At 40.6% G+C, this 20,913-nt stretch overlaps 2 protein-coding genes across 4 annotated transcripts in view; one reads left to right on the top strand and one right to left on the bottom strand.

Annotated features, from left to right (window-relative positions):
* The window catches only part of RHOQ (ras homolog family member Q), a 47,253-nt gene extending 26,779 nt beyond the window's left edge, over window positions 1–20,474 (top strand). The window contains exons 3-5 of the mRNA XM_049870513.1: window positions 12,337–12,501; window positions 12,988–13,083; window positions 17,147–20,474. Of these exons, the coding sequence (XP_049726470.1) occupies window positions 12,337–12,501; window positions 12,988–13,083; window positions 17,147–17,302 (417 nt within the window). The 3' untranslated portion in view covers window positions 17,303–20,474. The remainder of the gene's footprint in view (window positions 1–12,336; window positions 12,502–12,987; window positions 13,084–17,146) is intronic.
* PIGF (phosphatidylinositol glycan anchor biosynthesis class F) overlaps window positions 17,696–20,913 on the bottom strand; it is a 40,657-nt gene continuing 37,439 nt past the window's right edge. For all 3 annotated transcript variants that reach the window (XR_007515559.1, XM_049870512.1, XM_049870510.1), the window contains one exon: window positions 17,696–17,826. Coding sequence is in view for 2 of the 3 variants with exons in the window: in XM_049870512.1 (XP_049726469.1) it covers window positions 17,713–17,826 (114 nt within the window). In the remaining variant the exon portion in view is untranslated. The remainder of the gene's footprint in view (window positions 17,827–20,913) is intronic.

Genomic DNA, 20,913 nt, shown 5'->3' with positions numbered 1-20,913 from the left:
TTTGTTAAACACCTATATCAGACACAACCCCCCGTTTTGTAACAAATGTTTGTTCTTTATGTATCCTCAAATGAAGTCTATAAGTAATATAGCCTCTGTGTGCACATAATTTTAAGGAGCCCTGGTAGTAGCACAGTAGCAAAGGGTCGGCAGTTCAAATCCACCAGGTGCTCCTTGGAAACTCTATGGGGCAGTTCTACTCTGTCCTATAGGGTCACTATGAGTCGGAATCGACTCGATGGCACTGGGTTACTGGGTCTGGTAGCACAGTGGTTAAGTGCTGGATTGCTAACTGAAAGAAAGGTTGGCAATTCAAACCCACCAGCCATTCCCTGGGAGAAAGATGTGGCAGTCTGCTTCTGTAAAGATTACAGCCGTGGAAACCCTGTGGGTCAGTTCTACGCGGCCCTATAGGGTTGCTATGAGTCGGAATTAACTTGCTGGCAACAGGTTTGTTTTTTTTGGTACACCTATTTAAAAAAAAATCAGTACAACAGCCTTGCAGTAATGCGAAGGAGAAATAAAAGGAAAATAATTTGTAATGAAGTTAGTACTTATTTCAGTATTCACTGCCTAAATTCTTAGGCCTGAGTGCTCCAGAAATCACAATGAAGCTATCAGATGCTTGCACCTGTAGGTAAATTACCCCGAATGCAACTGCTACTGATGTTGACTGTCCTAGTTGCGTCTTATTGGCCATTTGGATGCTAAGAACAGCGTTGCCAGTGGCATGTGACTTTCTCCAGTGGAAGCCACCGTTGTAATGCTTCAAATCAAATAGCTTTTTCTCCTCCTCCAATTTGCACTGTAGTTACTTTCCTAGAAACACGTTAAAGCTGGGCCAAAAATACTTTGTGCTTATATGTACAACAGAGTTAGGCCCAAGACTCAGGTAATTAGGAAAGGGTTTTTCACGTTATTGCACACCAAATGAGTCGGAATCAATTCGACGGCAGTGGGTTTTGGCACACCAAAACCAAAAAAAAAAAAGCCCAAACCTGTTGCCCTTGAGGTGATTCCGATTCTAGTGACCCTATACGACAGAGTAGAACTGCCCCATAGGGTTTCCAAGGAGCACCTGGAGGATGCCACCTGCTGACCTTTTGGTTAGCAGCTGAACTCTTAACCACTACGCCACCAGGGCTTCTTATTGAACACCAGTGGACCCAATAATCATGTGGGACCCAGGACTGTTTTTCATTGCACAGGTTATATAGCACCCTGGCTCCCACCCCTAAATGCCAGTAGAGTTCCCATTTCATTTTGACAACCGAAAACACCTCCCAGATTTCCAAAATGTCTGCCAGGGAGTAGTCCTGCCCCAGTTGGGAGCCTCTTGCCTCCTCCTCTGTTACACTGTCAACTCCGAGGGCAGGATCTACGTCTGTTTTCCCTAGTGCGTACACGGCATCCCAGTCGCCATTGATTCCGACTCTTGGTGACCTCATGTGTGTCAGAGTAAAACTGTGCTCCAGACTTTTTAATAGCTGATTTTTTTGGAAGTAGATTGGCAGGCCTTTCTCCCAAGGCTCCTCTGGATGGACTCAAACCTCCAGCCTTTCGGTTAGCAGCTGAGTGCATTAACCAGTTACAACACCCGGGGACTCCGCTTAGGCCTGCTGTTAGCTGATGTGGAATCTGCCCCATGCACAATGGGACTGGATTTTTGGAAGTAGATCACCAGGCCTGTCTTCCTATTCTTAGTCCGGAAGCTCCACTGAAACCTGTTCAACGTCATAGCAACACACAATCTACCACTGACGGATGAGTGGTGGCTGTGCGTGAGGGTGCGTTGGCCGGGAATTGAACCTGGGTCTCCCGCATGGAAGGCGAGAATTCTACCACTAAACTACCACTCCCTCAGTTGGCAGATATTTGCTGGAATGAACGCATGAACATTTCATCATCATGAAATTGGCATTGAAAGAGTTAGGAAAGGAGTCTGTGACATAGAAGCGTGCCCTGACGTTCACCATCTTTCTGTCAACTGGAGGCCAGCTGGCCTCTGTTTTAGTGAAAACTAAAAACGACACCAGTTGGTGTCACGTCGATTCTGACTCACGGTTGACCCCGTGTGTGTGATAACAGCTCCAGACAATGTAGAATTTATGCTCTAAACCCTTTACAGGGAGGCAGGTCGCCTCGCCATGCACGGAGGAAATAGCACGGTTCTGAAGTTGTGGTTTGTCTTTTTTTGGAAAGTCAGACTTGTCTGCTGAAGAGCTCAAAGCTCTTGACCAGCATTCTCATTTATCTTAACATTTGTGTGCTATATTTGGTCTCCCTCACAGATGGGGAGATGAAGCTCGCCTGAGGGCCATATTTAGCTAAGTCTTGATCCTCTTCCTTGTGGGGTCAGTTTAGATAAAGCAGAATCCTAAAACTTGATTTTTTATCCAGTAGTTCAAGCCTTCTCCCACGTTAAATCTGTTACTAGGGCTACTTACAAGGATTTCAAAAAAAGTTAATTTGAAGATGTTTGGCCATGTGACATGGCGCTCCCTGGTTCTGTCCCCGCATTTTAGAGATCAAGTGATGCCTGGCTCAGAATGACTCCGTTAGGTGAGGGCAGATCCGGCCTCCAGCGTGCTCTTTCTCAGCATCAGATTTAAGTTTTCCCTCTCTTCCAGCTAAGCTCTGTGGGAATTATGGTCAGTCAGGTGGCCAAAAGGGAGGCAGCAATGGACAGAAAGCCCAAGATCGGGTTTATATCTCCTCAATAATTGGTGCATTAATTGGGAAACTGACTTATTATAAATCATAATGTATGAAGATGACCGTTGCTGAAGGTCAGAAGCTAAACCTCCAATTTCAAGAATTTCTTTCCTAGGATGTTAATGAGGCCAGTGATGTGTAAATTCTGTTTGGTAACTGAAAAGAAAAACCCAAATATTTGAAAAGTTTTTGAAAAGCCTTTTGGGAACTTAGGGCACTCTCTCCCACCCCCCACACTCTTTCTCCGCCCCCACATTTCAGTAGGAGGGGATAGGGAAATGACCAAAAGATTCCAAAAGGGGACTAACCAACTTCCTTTAAAAACAAAGGTTTGGAGTGATGAAAAACTTTTGGAAATCGTGGCGGTTGTACGACATGGTGAATGAAATTAATGTCACTGAATTGTACAATTAAAAATGGTTAAAATTATAGAATTTTGTTGTTCCGTAAAACCTGCAAAAGCTAAAACCTGTGTAAGGCGGAATCTGTCAGAAAAAGAACACTCAAATATCTTCCACTAAAACGAGCGATAGAAAAGTGAGAAGACTGTAAGACTACACCTTGTCAAAGGTTGGAAACCCTGGTGGTGTAGTGGTTAAGTGCTACGGTTGCTAACCAAACGATCGGCAGTTCGAATCCGCCAGGCACTCCTTGAAAACTCTATGACGCAGTTCTGCTCTGTCCTATAGGGTCGCTATGAGTCAGAATCGACTGGACGGCACTGGGTTTGGTTTTGGTTTGTCAAAGGTGGAAAACTTGTGAGACCCAGAAAAACAAGGCAGCCCTGCTGAGTTCCGGCTCTCGCAGGTTTCACTGTATATATCTTAACCTCAATAAAATTTTTAAAAATATATATTAAAGAATTATTTTTAAGGATGTAAAAAGTGATGTTTTTATTTCACAAAGTTAAATATCAAATGAACTCCAAAGTGACAAAAGGACTAGACAAGGGAATGAGATTTCATAGACTATTATCGAGAATTATTGTAGCTTGTAGCAATGTGTGTGTTAGTTGTGTAGTGTTGCTATAACAGAAATACCACAAGTGGATGACTTTAATAAAGAGAAAGTTTTTCTCTCACAGTCTAGGAGGCTACAAGCCTGAATTCGGGGATTCAGCTCCAGGGGAAGGCTTTCTCTCCCCCCACCCCTGCCCCCAAGGTCCTTGTCATCAGTCTTCCCCTAGACTTGGAGCGCTCTGAGTTGGAATCAACTTGAGGGCTCTGGGTTTGGTTTTTGTTTATTTAAGTCCAAAGGATGTGCTATTCTCTTTTATATCTCAAAAGAGATTGATTTAAGACACAACCTAATCTCGTAGATGGAGTCCTGCCTCATTAACATAACTGCCTCTAATCCTGCCTCATTAACATCATGGAGGCAAGATTTACAACGCATGGGAAAATCACATCAGATGACAAAATGGTGGATAACCACACAATACCGGAAATCATGGCCTAGCCACGTTGACACACATTTTTGGGGGACACAATTCAATCCATAACAGCGTGTAATTTAGATTTATGGCAAAGAATGTTAAATCTTCAGAAGCCAGCTTTAGTGCATGTGTCCTCTTAGCTTCAGCAGGGTCACCCTTTGGGGTTCCAGTGTTTGGAGTGTGCCCTGCCTGGTACCTATTTTTGCATTCTCCCTAGAAAAACATGTTTCAGATGGAGATTGCTACTGTGTGCCTTGAAAGGGACATAGTTGCTCCTTCATATAGCACAAGACGAAAATTGTCAGGGGCATCTTTATTTAGTTGTCTTGCAATTTTGTATTTCTTTAAAAGTAGTCAGAAGCTGTTTTAGACTTTGGAAGTCTGGGGCTTGTCTAGTATAAGAATTATTCAGCTGTGGTCCCACTTTTTTCTCTTTCAGAGTGGTTGTAGAGGAAAACTCTTGTAGGTTTTGATAAGTTACTCTTTCCTAAATCAAAACAGCATACTGGAGTATTTGGGAGTGTAAAAATTTATAGCGCTTTATAGTCTTCAAAGCTTGTGTCACTGACATTCTTCCATTTGACAGACAGAGAAACAAAGGATCTGAGAAATGAGAGACTTGACCAGGCCACATTGCTAGTAGGTTGTATGTATCCATTCTGTAAAGCCCAACTCAGATGCTGACTCTTCTAGAAGTCTTAGTCACCCCAAAGAACCACGGCTGATTTTTACCACATTCTAACTTGTAATATAGTATTTGCATACATCTTGTCTCTTTTACTGTGAACTTCCTAAGAGCAGAGACTGGGTCTTATGCTGTTGTAGTCTACATAGCAGTAAGTTTTTGAATAACTGTTTTTGTTTCCTTTTTTAATTTTATTTTGTTGTTGCTGTTGAGAGCGTACACAGCAAAAGAGGCACCAATTCAACAGTTTCTACGTGTACAAATCAGAGACGTTGATTACATTCTTAGAGTTGCGCAACCTTTCCTATCCTCCTTTTCTGAGTTGGTCCTCCGTCATTAACATAGACTCACTATCCCCTAAGGTTCCTGTCTATGTCTTGAATTTCTGCTGTCACTTTGATCTGATATAGATAGTTCTTAAAAGAATATAATGCTCAATGCAGACATTTTTACTAGTTAAACTATTCTTTGGTTTTAACAAGACTTCAAGGAATATTTTGGGTTTAAGTTTTAAAGATTATCCCAGGGCAATAGTTTCAGGGGTTCAGCCAACCCTCATGGCCCCAGGAAACCTGGAGTCCGTGAGAATTTGAAATTCTGTTCTGCAGTTTCACCCTTCTTGGTCAGGACTCTGCTGTAGAATCTTTGATAAAAGTTGAACAACTATTTTTAAAAAACGAGGGTATTCATTCAGAATGGAAACAAGTTTTTGTGTGTTTGTTTTGTTTTTTATTAAGCATCTTGCTTGTATTTTAGACAGGGATTTTAAAGTGAAGCCACCTCTGAATGGTGGCCATAGAGTTTCAACACTAAAATCTTGACTTCCATAAGAAGCAGTCTTTCAAAAGATACAATATAATTTAATATTAAATATTAAATGCAAGAATTGGCAGAGAACATTCCTTATTTTAAAATTCATTCTAAAGTTGACCAATCTTAACTTATTTTTTAGAATAAAAATATGCAATAAATAAAAGCTGCAAAGTGAACTTGCTTTTTCACTCAGTTTTTTTTTTTTTTTTTTTTTGCTATTTTGAAATTGTGCTCTAGATGAAGGTTTACAGAGCAAATTAGTTTCTCATTAGACAATTAGTACACGTATTGTTTTGTGACTTTGGTTGCCAACCCCTCTACATGTCAACACCCTCCCCTTCTTGACCTCGGGTTTTGCATTCCATCTGTCCAGCTTTTCTGTCCCCTTCTGTTTTCTTGTCCTTGCCCCTGGGCTAGTGTGCCCATTTAATCTCATATACGTGGTTCAGCTATGTGTATTATTGTTTGTTTAATGGGCCTGTCTAATCTTTGGCTGAAGGGTGAACCTGAAAAGTGACTTCAATACTGAGTTGAAAGGGGGCTGGGGGCCACACGCTGAGGGTTTCTCCAGTCTCTGTCAGACCAGTAAGTCTGGACCTTTTTTGTGAGTTTGAATTTTGTTCTACATTTTTCTCAAGCTCTGTCCAGGACCTTAGTCCTCAGTTCTTTCTTGAGAATCAAAATCAGCACTTCTAAATGAAGTGATTGAAAAAGAGTGAATTTCCTAATAAGGCATAATTAAGGCAAATGGGACATGAATTGTTTCAATGAATCAAAGTAGTCCAAGGAAAATCATGACAATGTTGTCATTATTTAGGAAGAACAAGAAGTAAAACTGATTCACACATCAGAGGAGCTTGTTTCTCAGCACTGTGACAGCCTAGGCCGTCTTTAAAACAAGGGGACATCACAGGGAGTAGGAGCTGTTTTGTTTTGGGGGTGGTGGGCAATACATTTTTGAGGCCTAGAAAATAACCTGAAATCCGTCCATCCTCCACCTGAGTCTGTGCCTTAGACATTTTTTGGGTATTTCCCACCTGTCATAATTCTTCCTCCCTGGGGTCCCCCTTAGACCTGTTCCCACATCAGCACTGCAGTTTCGTCTTCTCTTCTACGTTGTGACTTTGAGGTCTTGAAAGCACTTCGTGAGGCGCATGGGCTCCCTTGAGCTTGTTGCCTCATTTTTACAGATGTTTACAGATAAACAGACATTTTTCCTTATACAGACATCTTACGAGAGAGCTTTGTAAACTTCTATAGAATGTGTTATTAATTCGATATTATATGAACCTTTTCCTTCCTTCGTTTCTCTGAGGGTTGCACTTAGCACCTTGGCACAAAGATTGTTGTTGTTAGTTGCTGTCAAGTTGGCCCCGACTCATGGCAACGTTACGTATAACAGAACGAAACATAAGAGGTGGCACATAGAAAGTGCTTAGAAATACTTCTTGGATTAAGTATTTATGCATTCACATATTCTAGCTTATAATCTTCATTCTCCCATTCTTGCATGTTACAGTGGCCCTGTTGTAATAGGCAAGCATATCAGTTTTTATATGTTTATGTCTTGAATTTCTCCCCAACTAAACTTTAAATTCCAGAGGGGAAAATTATTTCTTTTATTCATGTGTATGCATCCTTAGAAGCCACCACCTGCCTGTCAGTTTGTCTTACTGCAGTAGCTTGTGTGTTGCTGTGATGCTGGAAGCTATGCCACTGATATTTCAAATACCAGCAGGGTCACCCATGGCGGACAGGTTTCAGTAGAGCTTCCAGACTAAAACAGAGTAGAAAGAAAGAACTGGTGACCTACTTCCAAAAACTAGTCAGTGAAAACCCTGTGGATCACAACAACATTGACCCCAATAGTGCTGGAAGATGAGCCCTCTAGGTTGGACAAAGTCACTCTACAACAGACTCAAACATACCAACAATCATGAAGATGGTCAGGACCGGGCAGCGTGTTTCGTTCTGTTGTACATAGGGTTGCCACGAGTTGGCACTGACTCGATGGCAAATAACAACAATGATCCTTAGAACGCCTTCCACGTGAATGAACCAGTTGCCGTCGAGTGATTGCCAACTCGTGGCGACCCAATGTTTGTCAGAGTAGAACTGCACACCAGGGGATTCTCAATGGGTGGTTTTTCAGAAGTAGATCACCAGGCCTTTCTCCCAGGAGCCTCTGGGTGGATTCAAACCACCAGTCTTTCGGTTAGCAGCCAAGTGCTTTAACTGTTTTCAGCACCCAAGGACTCCTCCCATAGAGTACGCTCCCAGTAAACCTGTGTAGATTGAGTGCGATGACCAGTGTGTGAGCAGATACCAGCTAACAAAGCACTGCAGGAGCCTGACTGGCCCGTGTGGGTGGCTTTGTTTAAAATACATGGTTTTAGGATATGTATTTAATTAGACACATTTATCCTAAAACCATGTATTTTAAACAAAAATCAGTAAAGTAGGAGGAAGCACCCAGGTCCACGTGGAAGGGAAATTAGAGAAGTAGAGACGCTGTTGGTCACTGCTGGGTGGGCGATACTTCAAAAAGGCCGTGCCCGGCTGATGGCCATTTGCTACTTTTTCCTGTTGCAACTGAAGGTCTTGGGCTTCCTCTCAGAGCAATTTTTTCAAACTCATACTGTCCGCTGGTTCTTGTCAGGTGGTGAGTGAGTGAGATTTTTCAAGGGTTAAGGTTGTCATCATCACACAGATCACAGACTCGACTACAACAGAGAGGCTCAGTCACGAAGCTACCAGAACACCCATTGCCATTGAGTCAATTCCAACTCATAGCGACCCTATAGGGCAGGGCAGAACTGCCGCATAGGCTGTAAATCTTTACGGAGGCAGACTGCCACATCTTTCTCCCGTTAGAGTGGCTGGTGGGTTCGAACTGCCTACCATTCGGTTAGCAGCTGAGTGCTTAACCACTGCGCCACGAGGGCTCCTTACTAGGTTACTAAATAGAACACATTAAAAAAAAAAAAACCTGATACCTCTTAGGCAGTTACCGAGAAGTTAAAGATTTTTACTAAGCAGTCCTCCTGTTGACTGAACTTAATATCTTTTATGATGTTGCTATAAGACAATTATCTTTAACACATTTTCTCTACTTCCAAGAATGTCCCAATTACCATCAAATGTTTAACTACCTACCTTTTTTTTTTTTAGTACAACTAAAATATAATTCATTTGTTAATTAAGAGAACTCTAAGAGATTTGGCTCTGAGAAGTTCTGACTTTTAGAAGTGGCTATTTAAAAGTAAAGGCAGTGGTCCCATGTTTAACTTTCTTTGTGTGACCAAATTTCCAATATATAGATTGAGATGAAAGATTCTGCATGCTTTAACTTATTTATTCCCAAATTCAAAATTTCACACTGAGTTCACTCAAAATAGTGCACAGTGAGTACAGTTGTATACGATGTAGGGTACAATATGCAGCAAAACAAAACAGAAAATAAACCTGTTGCCATTGAGTTGATTCCAACTCATTGGGACCCTATAGTACAGAGAGTAGAACTGCCTCACAGGGTTTCCAAGGAGCAGCTGGTGGACTCAAACTTTCGACCTTTTGATTAGCATTGGAGCTCTTAACCACTGCACAGTATGCACCGGGGGTGATTTTTTTTTTTTTTTTTAATCTGGTATTATTAGATTTCTAATTACTCAGGCTGGATGGAAGAAGAAAGATCTGATTCTTATAATAACAGCCAACTATTTAGCTGGACATTACAGCCAGAAGTTCGTTTTAGGTAGTTTAAACTGCAGAAGTAACATTTCTTTCTAAAGAGTTCTAAACATTCTTGCTTTTATTGTTGTTTATAACCACAATTCTTCATATTTTCATTAGCCCAATAAAATGCGTAACTTAACTAATATCTAGAAATGATTGGTCTGGTTTTCTTTCCTTTGTGCCCATGTATCTCTCCTTGAAGAAAGTCAGTGTTCACCGTGGTTATAAAAGGAGTCTGTACAACGGGCTTATGTTCTGTAGAATATTTGGATTAATATTAGTACGTATTTCTAGAGACCTTTGCGTTCAATTACTTTTTATTTCTTATATAATAGCCCCTGGAGAAAAAGCCCCCAATTCCATTTTCCTTCTGAGATAAACTTGCTTGAAAAGTTAAAACTTCATTAAAATATCTAATTTGGCTTTCTTAAAAAAAAAAAAAAATCAATCTCTTCTGTTATATTTTAAATAGTCTTAAGGCGCTTGAGTTCCAAAATGACTAATTAGTACAGTAGTAATCTATCGTTCCCTTTTATTAATCTGAAAATTGTCCTGTCCTCCAGAGACCTCAGCTCGATTTGTGCGCTTGGACGCCAACGTAGAAAATTTGATTTCTCACTGAAATGGTGTCTCCTCTGTGGCTGGAGAGTGCTGCAGATTGAGGACTGGCGTGGGACCGAAGGGCTGTGCGTGGGTTTGCAGGGGAACTGGAGGAGAATTGTCTTCCCTGGAGACCAAGAATTTATGTTAAAGCATTGGAAGAGTTGTTTTCTGTGCCGGGCACTATGCTGAGTGCGGCAGTTGCATTACTTCCTTTATTCTCCCTAACCCACTGTCACAATATCCCCGTTTCTAATTCTGTGAAAATTGGAAATCTAAATATGGACTAGGAGTGATTTTGAATGAGAACGCCCATTCCCTGACCATGGCACATACCAGTTTGCCTGGAAGCAGAGTTGCTGGGGAGAGAGCGAAGGTTAAAACACTGTCCTTTCTTTCCTATGGACTTGCAGTTTGAAATAGACCAGAGAGTACAAAAAGCCTATTGAATGCACCCAGTCGTTAACACTCAACCGGATGTTAAAAACGCCTTATAATTTAGATAGCAGTCCTCTTAATAGTAACCGGCTGTGTTTAACATGTTTGACACCCACCTATTTGATGTCTTTATTAATAATTTTTAACATCAGAACATGGCTTTATTCAAAACCAGTTAGAGGCTTCCACTTCATTTTTTTTTTTTTTTTGGTAAAAAATACAGATTCCACTCCTGTCTGACCAAAAAAACCTGTTGGCGTCGAGTTGGTTGTGACTCATAGCGACCCTAAAGGACAGGGTAGGACTGTCCCACAGAGTTTCCAAGAAGCACCTGGTGGTCAGCAGCACCTGTGAAATCATTCCGTGGGCATGGCTCCAGGTTATCCGGTGTGCTTCTCAGAAGCATCACAGAAGAACCGAAGGGTTAGCCTCCCAGTTCAGGAGTGGAGACACTGAGATGCTTGAGTTGAGAGCTCTAATAAGAAGGACGTCAGGAGAAGGCCTGAAAGGGAAATTGTTCCCGAAGGGGAAATACTACAGCTGAAACTCTGAGTAAAAGATGTTTGTGATATTCCTTCAGTTCCATGTTCACACAGTTCTCGTAGGGAAACGGGTCATTTAAAAGAGAAGATGACTGAGGCCAAAAATAAAGTCTTCTTGAAACCAGCTGAGAATGTAAGCATTACAAAAACGCAGTCCTGACCATTCACTCACTAGAATATAAATAAGCAGAATTTTGTGTCATATAAAATAGACTCTGCACAACAAGGATGTTCACTGCCTTTTGGGGTAGATACTAAAACAACCATCAATGGTGTAGCCATTCTGTGAGTACAAAGCAGTAGTTTAAAATAACATGGAAGTCTAATACGTTCTGATGTGGAAAGATCTTACTTGGAAAGGAAGCTGTAGAACAAAATGTATTGTGTGGTCTCGTTCACGTATACGTGGAGGAATATGTATACTTGTAGGTGTCTGCATGCATAGAAAAAGAACTGGAAAGAAACACATGAAAGCATCTACATTTGAGGAAGGGAGTGGAAATTGGAGAGGAAGGGAATTTTTGTGGTTTTATTCTATATGTTTCTGTCTTTAAATTTATACACACACAATTCAGAAAACTGTATATACAGACAAAGCATAGATTTAAGGTCTCAGCATAGCTATATGGGACCCTGTTGGTGCAGTGTTTAAGCATTTGGCTGTTAACCAAAAGGTCAGCAGTTCGAATCCACCAGCCACTCCTTGGAGACCCTATGGGACAATTCTACTCTCTCCTATTGGGCTGCTATAAGTTGGCATTGACTTGCATATGGCAATGGGTTTGTTTTTTGGTTTATAGCTGTAGAGTGGTTAACAGCATAGACTCTGGAGTAAAAACTGCCAGGGTTTGAACCCCAGCTCCCCGCCTACTGTCTGTGCATTCTTTGACAAGTTATTTAACTTTGGTGCCTCAGTTTACTCTTTGGAAAATAGGGGTAATGGAACTTAGGTCATATAGTTGTTAGAACTAATTAAGTAATATATGGAAGAGCACAGAGACCAGCATCCAATACCAAGTAAATATCCAGTATATATTAGTTGTTATAAATTATTAGTTATTATAAATTATAGTAAGCATCTGGCTATAATCAATACTCTGTGTGAACTTCTTGGTTAAAAATATTTCCAGTGACAGCTTTAGCAAGCCATGCGTTTTCTCAAAGTTTCATTGTAGTTGTTAATGATATTTTCACATTTTTACCCCACTGGTATTCAGAATTTCAAAAGGAACGATAACGAAAACAATTATCTTGTTTTATATAGTGTGCTATACATTCAGCCTCTTTGACCATGTAGTCCTAGGCGTACGCCATTATTCCTTACATTATAGAAATGTAAGCTGTAAATAATGAGGTGTTTCTTTCTTCCATAGGAAGACTATGATCGCCTGAGGCCTTTGTCTTACCCTATGACTGACGTCTTCCTTATATGCTTCTCTGTGGTAAATCCAGCCTCATTTCAAAACGTGAAAGAGGAGTGGGTACCAGAACTGAAGGAATATGCACCAAATGTACCCTTTTTATTAATAGGAACTCAGGTATGTCTGCTTTGCTTTCACTCATTTAAGGATAATCTCTGTGGCCTATTTTAGGGGGGAGGGGATGCAATCAGACAAATGACACTAAAATTTAGCAAATAATACAAATATTTAAACTCAGTTGACTACTAGCCGAAAGGTTGGAGGTTTGAACCCACCCAGAAGCCCATAGGAAGACAGACCTGGTGATCTGCTTCTAAAAGGCCACAGCCTCTAAAACCCTATGGAGCAGTTCTACGCTGCACGGACGGGGTTGGTGTGAGTTGGAATTGACTGGACAACAACTTACAACAACAACAACATAGTAGTTTTGGAAAAAGTAGTGCCAAAAGAAAGCAACTAGATGAGTTGATTAAAAAAATTAAGCTTTTTTGTTTAATCTTCTTTTTTTTTTTGGATATGTGGGGGATTAAATGGGACTGTGTGCTTTGATTTATCTTTAAAGGTTTATAATATTATGGGACGTTATTGCCCTTTCTTAATTAGATTGATCTCCGAGATGACCCCAAAACTTTAGCAAGACTGAACGACATGAAAGAAAAACCTATATGTGTGGAACAAGGACAGAAACTAGCAAAAGAGGTAAATGGAAAAAAAAAAAAAATGGAACATCTACAGAATTTAGAAATAAACGTAAAAGCGTTAAGATGGTGATAGAAGCTTAACATTTGTTGTGCACTTAGCCAGGCCCTGTGCTGTGTGTTTTACACACGTTGCCTCATTTAATCCTTGCACTGACTGTGAGATCTATTTCCCCCATTTTCCAGAAGGGGAAAGGAAGTAACTTGCCCAAGGTCCCACAGGTAATAAATGGCAGAGCTGGATTTCAGGGCAAGGCCTACAAACTCTTGGGCCCAGACTGTTACATACTTGTGCTAGACGACTGTCTTCTCTTCCTAGTACTGCTGTGATACCAGTACCACACGTGGATGGCCTTAAAGAGCAGACATTGCTTTTTTTCACAGTTCTGGAAGCTCAAAGTCCAAATCAGGGTTGGTAGCCCCAGGTGTTCCTTGATTCTTTGGCGATCCTCGCATGACATAAATCTTCCCGTGTGTTTGCATGTGTCTATATCTAATCTGCTTTTTTTTTTAATTTTAATAACTCAGAAGTGATTAGATTTAATACCTACCCTATGATCTAAATGATATAACAAAGAGAACCCTATCTTTAAACAGAATTATATCCATAAGTATAGCTCATTTTGGGTGGACATGATTCAGTCCACAACAACTGCCAGTATTTTCCTAAAAAGTTACATAGAGAAAGAGGCATCAGAGAACAGTGCGGATACTTTAAGCCTTTCTTAGTCACATAAACATTTGCCCTATGCCAAATCAAGCCCTGTCTTCAGTTAAGGCTCACAGAGTGAAGACGTGGAACGACAGAGCATGCCAGTTTAAATCCGTGGTTGAAAACAAAGAATTATGGCTAGGTTTGAAAAGAAATGTGTTAAATTTTCTCCCAGTCCTTTTATGAAAGGAGGATAGAAAATACGAGCAATCTGAAAAACAGCATTCTACATAGCAGTGTTGTGTATAACCCATCGACTCGTTGGCACTGGGGGGTAGTGTTGTGTATAGTGCTTTTTAATTTGTATTCTCCCTTGCCCCAAAGCTAGCTTGACCTGTTTGCCTTTTTTCTCCATTTGGCGCTAACATTATTGGATTCTATTTTTTAAATGCTGTGACTTTAATAGGAGTTCTGTGGAAACAGAATCTAATGAGGTCTTTTTCAACATACTGTCAGGAGGCAGAAGAAAAAGCTTTGGAGGACAGTTTTTTCTAAAGCCAAAGATAAATGGCTTTACTAACAAACCACTTGGAAACCCTGGTGGCGTAGTGGTTAAGTGCTACAGCTGCTGACTGAAGGGTTGACAGTTTGAATCCGCCAGGCGCTCCTTGGAAACTCTATGGGGCAGTTCTACTCTGTCCTATAGGGTCGTTATGAGTTGGAATTGACTCAACAGCACTGGGTTTGGTTTGGTTTTGAACAAACCACTTGAGGAATTCCATATGTTCCAATCTGTAATTTTGGGGAGAGGGTTTCTAAATATGTCATAAAGGTAAAAGTCATACATGAAAATATTGGTGATTTAACTACAGAAAAGTTTAATACCCCTCAGATGCTTCGAATAAAATCAAAAGTCAAATAACAAATTTGTCATCTTTGGCAGAAACTATCCTTAGCATACAGGAACCTCTTGCATATGAGTTAATCAGAAAAAGACATACCCCAATAGAAAAATGGGCTAAAAGCACCAATGGAAAATTCACCCCCGAAAAAAAGATTCAGATTGCCATAGAAGATAGAAAATATGCCTAAAATCATTAGTAGCCACCTGTAAGTTCAGCTTTTTAACCTATAAAATTGGTAAACAATGAGAAATTAATTATAATATGTACTGTTAGCCAGGGTGTCAGGGATTGGACACACTACTGGACTGTGAGTGGTTGAGTAAAAGCAATCTTGATGGGCATTTTGGCAATATGCAAAATCCTTGAAATCATACACCCTTTTTGGTCAAGCCATTCCACATGTAGGCATTTATTTTCTAAGAAGATAACTTGAGATGACTTAAAGAGATGGCTGCAAGGCTGCTGCACTGTTTATAATGGCGAAAAAACCCCGCACCCGTTAAAAATGTATACTAACATATGTTTTGGGGTGTTCGTATTTATTATGTAGTTTAAAAACAGAAGTTGATGATAAGGCAGTGTGAGCTCATTTCTAGACCTGTCAGCAACATTTGGCGTAGCTGGTTCCTTCTTGAAACACTTTGTTCACTTCACTTCCCTGCATGCCCTTTCTGGTTTTCCTCCCCTTTCATTGCCTCTCCCCACCTCCTGTCTCCCTAAATGTCTCTGAATGTTGGAGGGCTCCAGGGATCAGTACTCAGCGACTTGGACGTCTTTTCTTCTATATTCACACTCCCCGCCTAGACCTACGTGAGCTCCATCAATCTTGTGTCTTGTACAGTCTACCACTGAAGATTCTTAAATTTCTATGTTCCGCCCAGGCCTCTGCCCTAAACTCTAGGCTTGATTATTCAACTGTTCATTCAACAAGTTCATCTGGGTGGCCAAGTATCTCAAAATTAACATGTCCAAAACAGAATTCTTAATTCTGTCCTCCTTTTTTAACCCATTGCCATTGAGTCGATTCTGACTCATAGCAACCCTGTAGGACAGAGTAGAACTGCCCCATAGAGTTCCCAAGGAGCAGCTGGTAGGTTGGAACTGCTGACCTTTTAGGCTCCAACTCAGGTCAAAAACCTTGAAATCATGCTTCGCCTTCTTCTTTGTTTCATACCATACTTTCAGTCCTTTAGAAAAATATATTGCTCGACCTTCAGAACATACCTAGAATCCAAATACTTCTCACCACGGCCTTTTCTGTCACCCTGCTCCAGGCCCCTCCATCTCTGGCCCAGTTACTAAATCAGCTTCTAACTCATCTCTGCTTGCGTGAGCCCCATCAGTGGCTTCCAGGTCACTTGGAGGAAGAGCCAAGTACTCACCGTGGCCGATAGGCCCTCCGTGATCTGGCCCCTGACACCTAGTCTCGCCTCACTCAGTGTACTTCGGCTGCACTGGCCTCTTTGCTACTCCCCCAAACTCTTGTACCCCAGGGTCTTTGTACTTTTGCTGCTACCTCTGCCTGGAATGTTCCTGCCTATGTAGACATTATTCATTTCAGGTCTCTGCTTTTCAGCGAGCTCCTGCCTGATCTCAGCCCTACTCTGTAACTATCCCCCTAGCTGAATTTCCCTCCAGACTACATATTACTTTATGGTACTCTACTCACTTACCTACCTGCCTATCTGTACTTATTAGTTCATGGTTGGTCTTCTCCTTCTCAAGTGTAAGTTTCTTGAGGGTAGGTGGAGACTTAGTTTTGCTCCCTGTATTCTCACATCTGGCAAAGATCAGTGGTCAGTAAATTAACTAATGAATGACAAGGTCCATTCTCAGAGTACAAGCCAAAGTCCTTGCAATGACCTTGAGGCTCCCCCACGGACCTCCTCTTGCCATTCCCCCACACTCAGTCTCTCCTGCCACTCTGGCTTCTTGACTGTTCCTTGAATGTCCCGTGCATGCTCCTGCATCAGGGTCTATGCACCAGTGATTCTCTCTGCCTGGAAACTCTTTGTCTAAGCATCCCTCATTGCTCAAACTTCATCTCCTTTAGAAGCCTTCCTCGACAAGCACTACCGTCATCCTCACCACTCCCTTCTCTCTCTCACTCGTCTCTTCTTCTCCGTAGCATTTACTACCATGTTACATATTCCCTTGTTTGCCTGTCTCTCCCCCAGTAGAATGGAAGCTCCACACAGCAGGGTCTTTGCTCCTTTGTTCACTGACATATCCTTGGTACCTAAAACAGTGCTTGGCATGTGGTGGGTACCCAATAAATATTTGACAGGTAATTTTTCATAGAAATAATCTGGAAGGGTATAAAATACTATTTTAACAGCTATCACTGGACATTATGAATTTGGATGATGACTTTATTCTTTTTTGCGTAATTTGTATATTTGCACACAAATTTATACTGTTTGTATAATTTTCCTACAATGGTATGTTTGTATCATATCAATTGTGTCAAGAGTTTTATATATTTGTGATTTTCTTCTTCTCCCCAGATAGGAGCATGCTGCTATGTAGAATGTTCAGCTTTAACCCAGAAGGGATTGAAGACTGTTTTTGACGAGGCAATCATAGCCATCTTAACTCCAAAGAAACACACAGTAAAAAAAAGAATTGGATCAAGATGTATAAACTGTTGTTTGATTACGTGAGAAATGTCTTTGGTGGCCAAGGAAACTGTCCGTTTCTCTCAGAAAGAATATGAAATGCTACAGCTTTACGCAGACCTCTTATAATGAAGCAGTTTAAAACTCGGAAAAAAAAAAAAATCTGCCCTCAGAATTCTGTAGAGTTCATTAAGAATGTTTCTTAAAGGTCCAAGAAGCAGCAAACAGCATCTGAAGCCACAATCTGTTATAAATACTTTATTTCAATAGAAGGTACGATCTCTCAGGGGTTTCATAGTTTAAAAAGCTACAATCACATCATGTTGTATCTACATTAAAAAAACAAACAAGAAAAAAAACAGCGCTGTAAATGGGACTGCTTGGCTTTGACCTATACATTTCTGCACAGTCTTTATGGAATCTGCACAAAGAAATATCTTCTCCTTTTGCTCCAATTAATTGTTCTTGTATGTAAGTTGCTTTCTATTCCAGTATATCCAGAGTGGTGAAACAGCAAGGCCAGCCACATAGCCAAAGGTCGCTCCAAGCGTGCAGGAGATGGGCCATACCTGAGGAGAGAATGTATGAGATCAAAAAAGAACAAGACGTTTTATTATTACTTGAGCACAAGTTAAGTGTAACCTAAATATTCCTATATTAAAACATAATATGCTTTCTTAAAGAATGCCAAGAGTGTGCTAAAGGTCATAACCGCATTTACCATGAACTCTAAAACTGTACACATTTTAGTAAACGTGCATTAGACTGTAACAAGGCTTCTGGCAATTTGTAGATGTAGTTTGATGCTCCCCAAACTGCATGAGATACATGCTAAAATTACAAATTAAAATTTCGGGTCAGACTTTGCCATAACTCTGGACTCAATTTAGCTCTCTGGACTAGCTGGTCATTTTTTTAAATTCCCACATTGGCTGTGTACATCAGATGATACATGAAGTGTGCATACTAACCAAACCACAAGACACTGTCTTTAAATTGTGTTAAAGAGAAAAGACCTAGCACTCCAGCATGTTACATGGAATTTATAGCAGGACAGCTGCTTCCGTAATAAAGCTAGTGTCACCTTTCAGATATAAATATTAGAAGTATAACAAGTTACACAGCTGTTCTAGAGTAGAAGTTAAGTGAAATGCTGACTTCCAAAAAGCCCCTTTCTGCAGCCATATAACAATTTACACTCTTGCAGCAAGCCAGAAGTAAATTATGTGGATTTATTTCTTCCACAAGCAGTGCATGTCGATCCCTAGGTGAAAGGCTCTGCTTTAAAAAACCTCAGAAACAAAGTTTGTGAAGCTTATCTGGTATACTGGAGCCGGGTTTAATCTTTCTCTGGGGTACAGGCCATTGAACTGTATCAAAAGTAGGTGAGCCTCAGAAATTACTAGGTCTCTTACCTAATGAAGCATTCTTGGGTCTCCTGTAGATCTACCTTATTCCAGATACCATGCACCAGACAAGAGTGTTACACAAAGTGTGAGCAAATGAATGCGGTTTTATCGAGAAGCATAATCAACCCGTGCTTTTTTCCCCCAGTTTTTCCTATGTTTAAACTTGCTGTTGCCTCAATGGTGATTTTTTTGTGTCTGTGGTGGGCTTCTGTTCATTTCCATGGCTTGAGCTTACAGCGGTTATCTATTGCACAGATTGGGTAATGGAACACTAAACTTTTATACTTGAAAATGACAGCCTTAAGTGCTCATAGCAGCCACAAATCTAGGATGTATTGTCTTGCTGTATGTCAGCTTTGTAGATTTTTTAAAAAATATAAGCATCATCTTCCTCATTGAAGAATGGAGAATCTACTGGATAACAGGCCAGAAGCCTTCTCGCTGAACAGGACATTGGATGTCTTCTTTCTCCCAAGAAGTGGTGGTCCATATTAAATCTCATGGCCTTATGTATGCTCAAATGGAATCTTGTGTAACTTTCCCATTTCTGTTTTTAGAGCGAATTGAAAGGAACTGTATCCATCAATTAGTATATTAGCTACGTTGTCCAGTACATGGTCTAAAGAAAGTAAGACAGTAAAGTATTACACATTTCCAACTTGCCTTTGGGGATTTGATGGAGATTTTTTTTTGGTCCTTCAAATTCACATTTCTGAAACCCTTCACACTTGGTTTACTAGCCAATGAAAGTTAAAACCTAGATTTGCCCTGCCCTAAGAGAAGTAGCCTGGGAATCTGCAGACGAGCTCTGGTGCCCCCCGTTTTTTGACTGGGCCTCCATTTTCTCATCTGTGAGATCTGGGAGGTAGAGTGCACCATCTCCAATGTCCCTCCCCTTTGTCAGCTCTAACCATTCCCCTCTTCCTTGTCAGCAATAATCATTGTTGGACGTTTACTTTTTCAGCTTCACGTTCTTCAGAAGGTAAAAACTACGTGTACAGATCACTAGTGCTCTAAGCAAAGATGACTGTGCCGGCTGAGCCCGAGGTGCCTTAGGTGCTCTGTGGACCTTGATGGGGTTTGGAGTTTCCCATTGCTTACTAAGAGCTCTTCCATTGCTTTGTTCCTTCTTCAGTATTTGTTTTTGCAATTTTCTTTCCTGCCACTTTAATTAAAAAAAACAAAAAAAAAAACAAAAACCAAAGACTTCTTTTCTGTTCATAAGCAGGTTATAGAAAAATTGCCTTATTTTCAGAAGCACTTCTGCATTAAAGGCTTAGGTTTCAATAGAAATTCAGACTCATCACTGAAATGACTAGTTCAAACTAGTGAAAAACCTGAGAAAGAAAATACTTCAAGATACTTGACCTGGCATGAGTTTTGCTAGTGAATGCAAACACATTGCTTCATGTAAGGTCATGTACGAGTGAACTTAAAAGAAATTTATAGTCGGTCATTTTTTGCATATAGAGAATGAGTTCTAAAGGTCTTAAAAATAATTTTAGGGTCTTCCTGAAGTCTTACTTAATACTTCGCTAACTTATACCCTTATTCTATCTCGAAATGTACATTTTAGGTTAGCCCGTGTTGAGTTGTCAAATTTCCATTAAGTGGAGCCTGAATTAATGGTTGTTATGAAGTATCTTAGTTATTTTAGACACTGCTTCCGTTTAATTTTTAATTATTAATTTTAAATACCAAATTAAATACTGGTTCGTTGGTTGTTGCTTTTACGTGATTGTTACTTTCACAGTGTCCCATCGTAACACGTGGGGTTACAAATAAAATAATATGCATAGTTTACTGTTTATGTAAAGTACTGCGCTTCTTACCTCAGTGGTTTTCATTGAACACCCGTATGCAAATATTTGGGAAAAAAACGTTCCTTCCCGTTTCTCCTGCTGTAAGCACCTGCCCTCCCTTAAAGACAGCACTGTCAGTGTGGAGGGAGACTAATTATCCCTCACGCACCCCAGCCAAATTCCAACTTGGGTTACTAAATTCTATTTTAATCACGTTGTAAATTCAGTTTGGCTCCTTCTCACTTTTCCCCAAACACACACATATCACATTCATGCACATTTTTTAAACAGCTGCCGTACTTCACCTCCAGTGAAATGCCAAAATTAAACGCTGATCAAAACATTTTGTCTAATGACGGGTTAAGACTTAGAGCACTTGCTTTTCAGTGTTATGTAAACCTCGAGAAATCCACACCACCAGCAAATAAAAACGTTGGACTGACTT

Source organism: Elephas maximus, chromosome 26, assembly GCF_024166365.1.
Source record: "Elephas maximus indicus isolate mEleMax1 chromosome 26, mEleMax1 primary haplotype, whole genome shotgun sequence".
Taxonomy (NCBI): domain Eukaryota; kingdom Metazoa; phylum Chordata; class Mammalia; order Proboscidea; family Elephantidae; genus Elephas; species Elephas maximus.
Note: the sequence above shows the minus strand (reverse complement) of the source record. Positions and strands in the feature narration are given on the sequence as shown.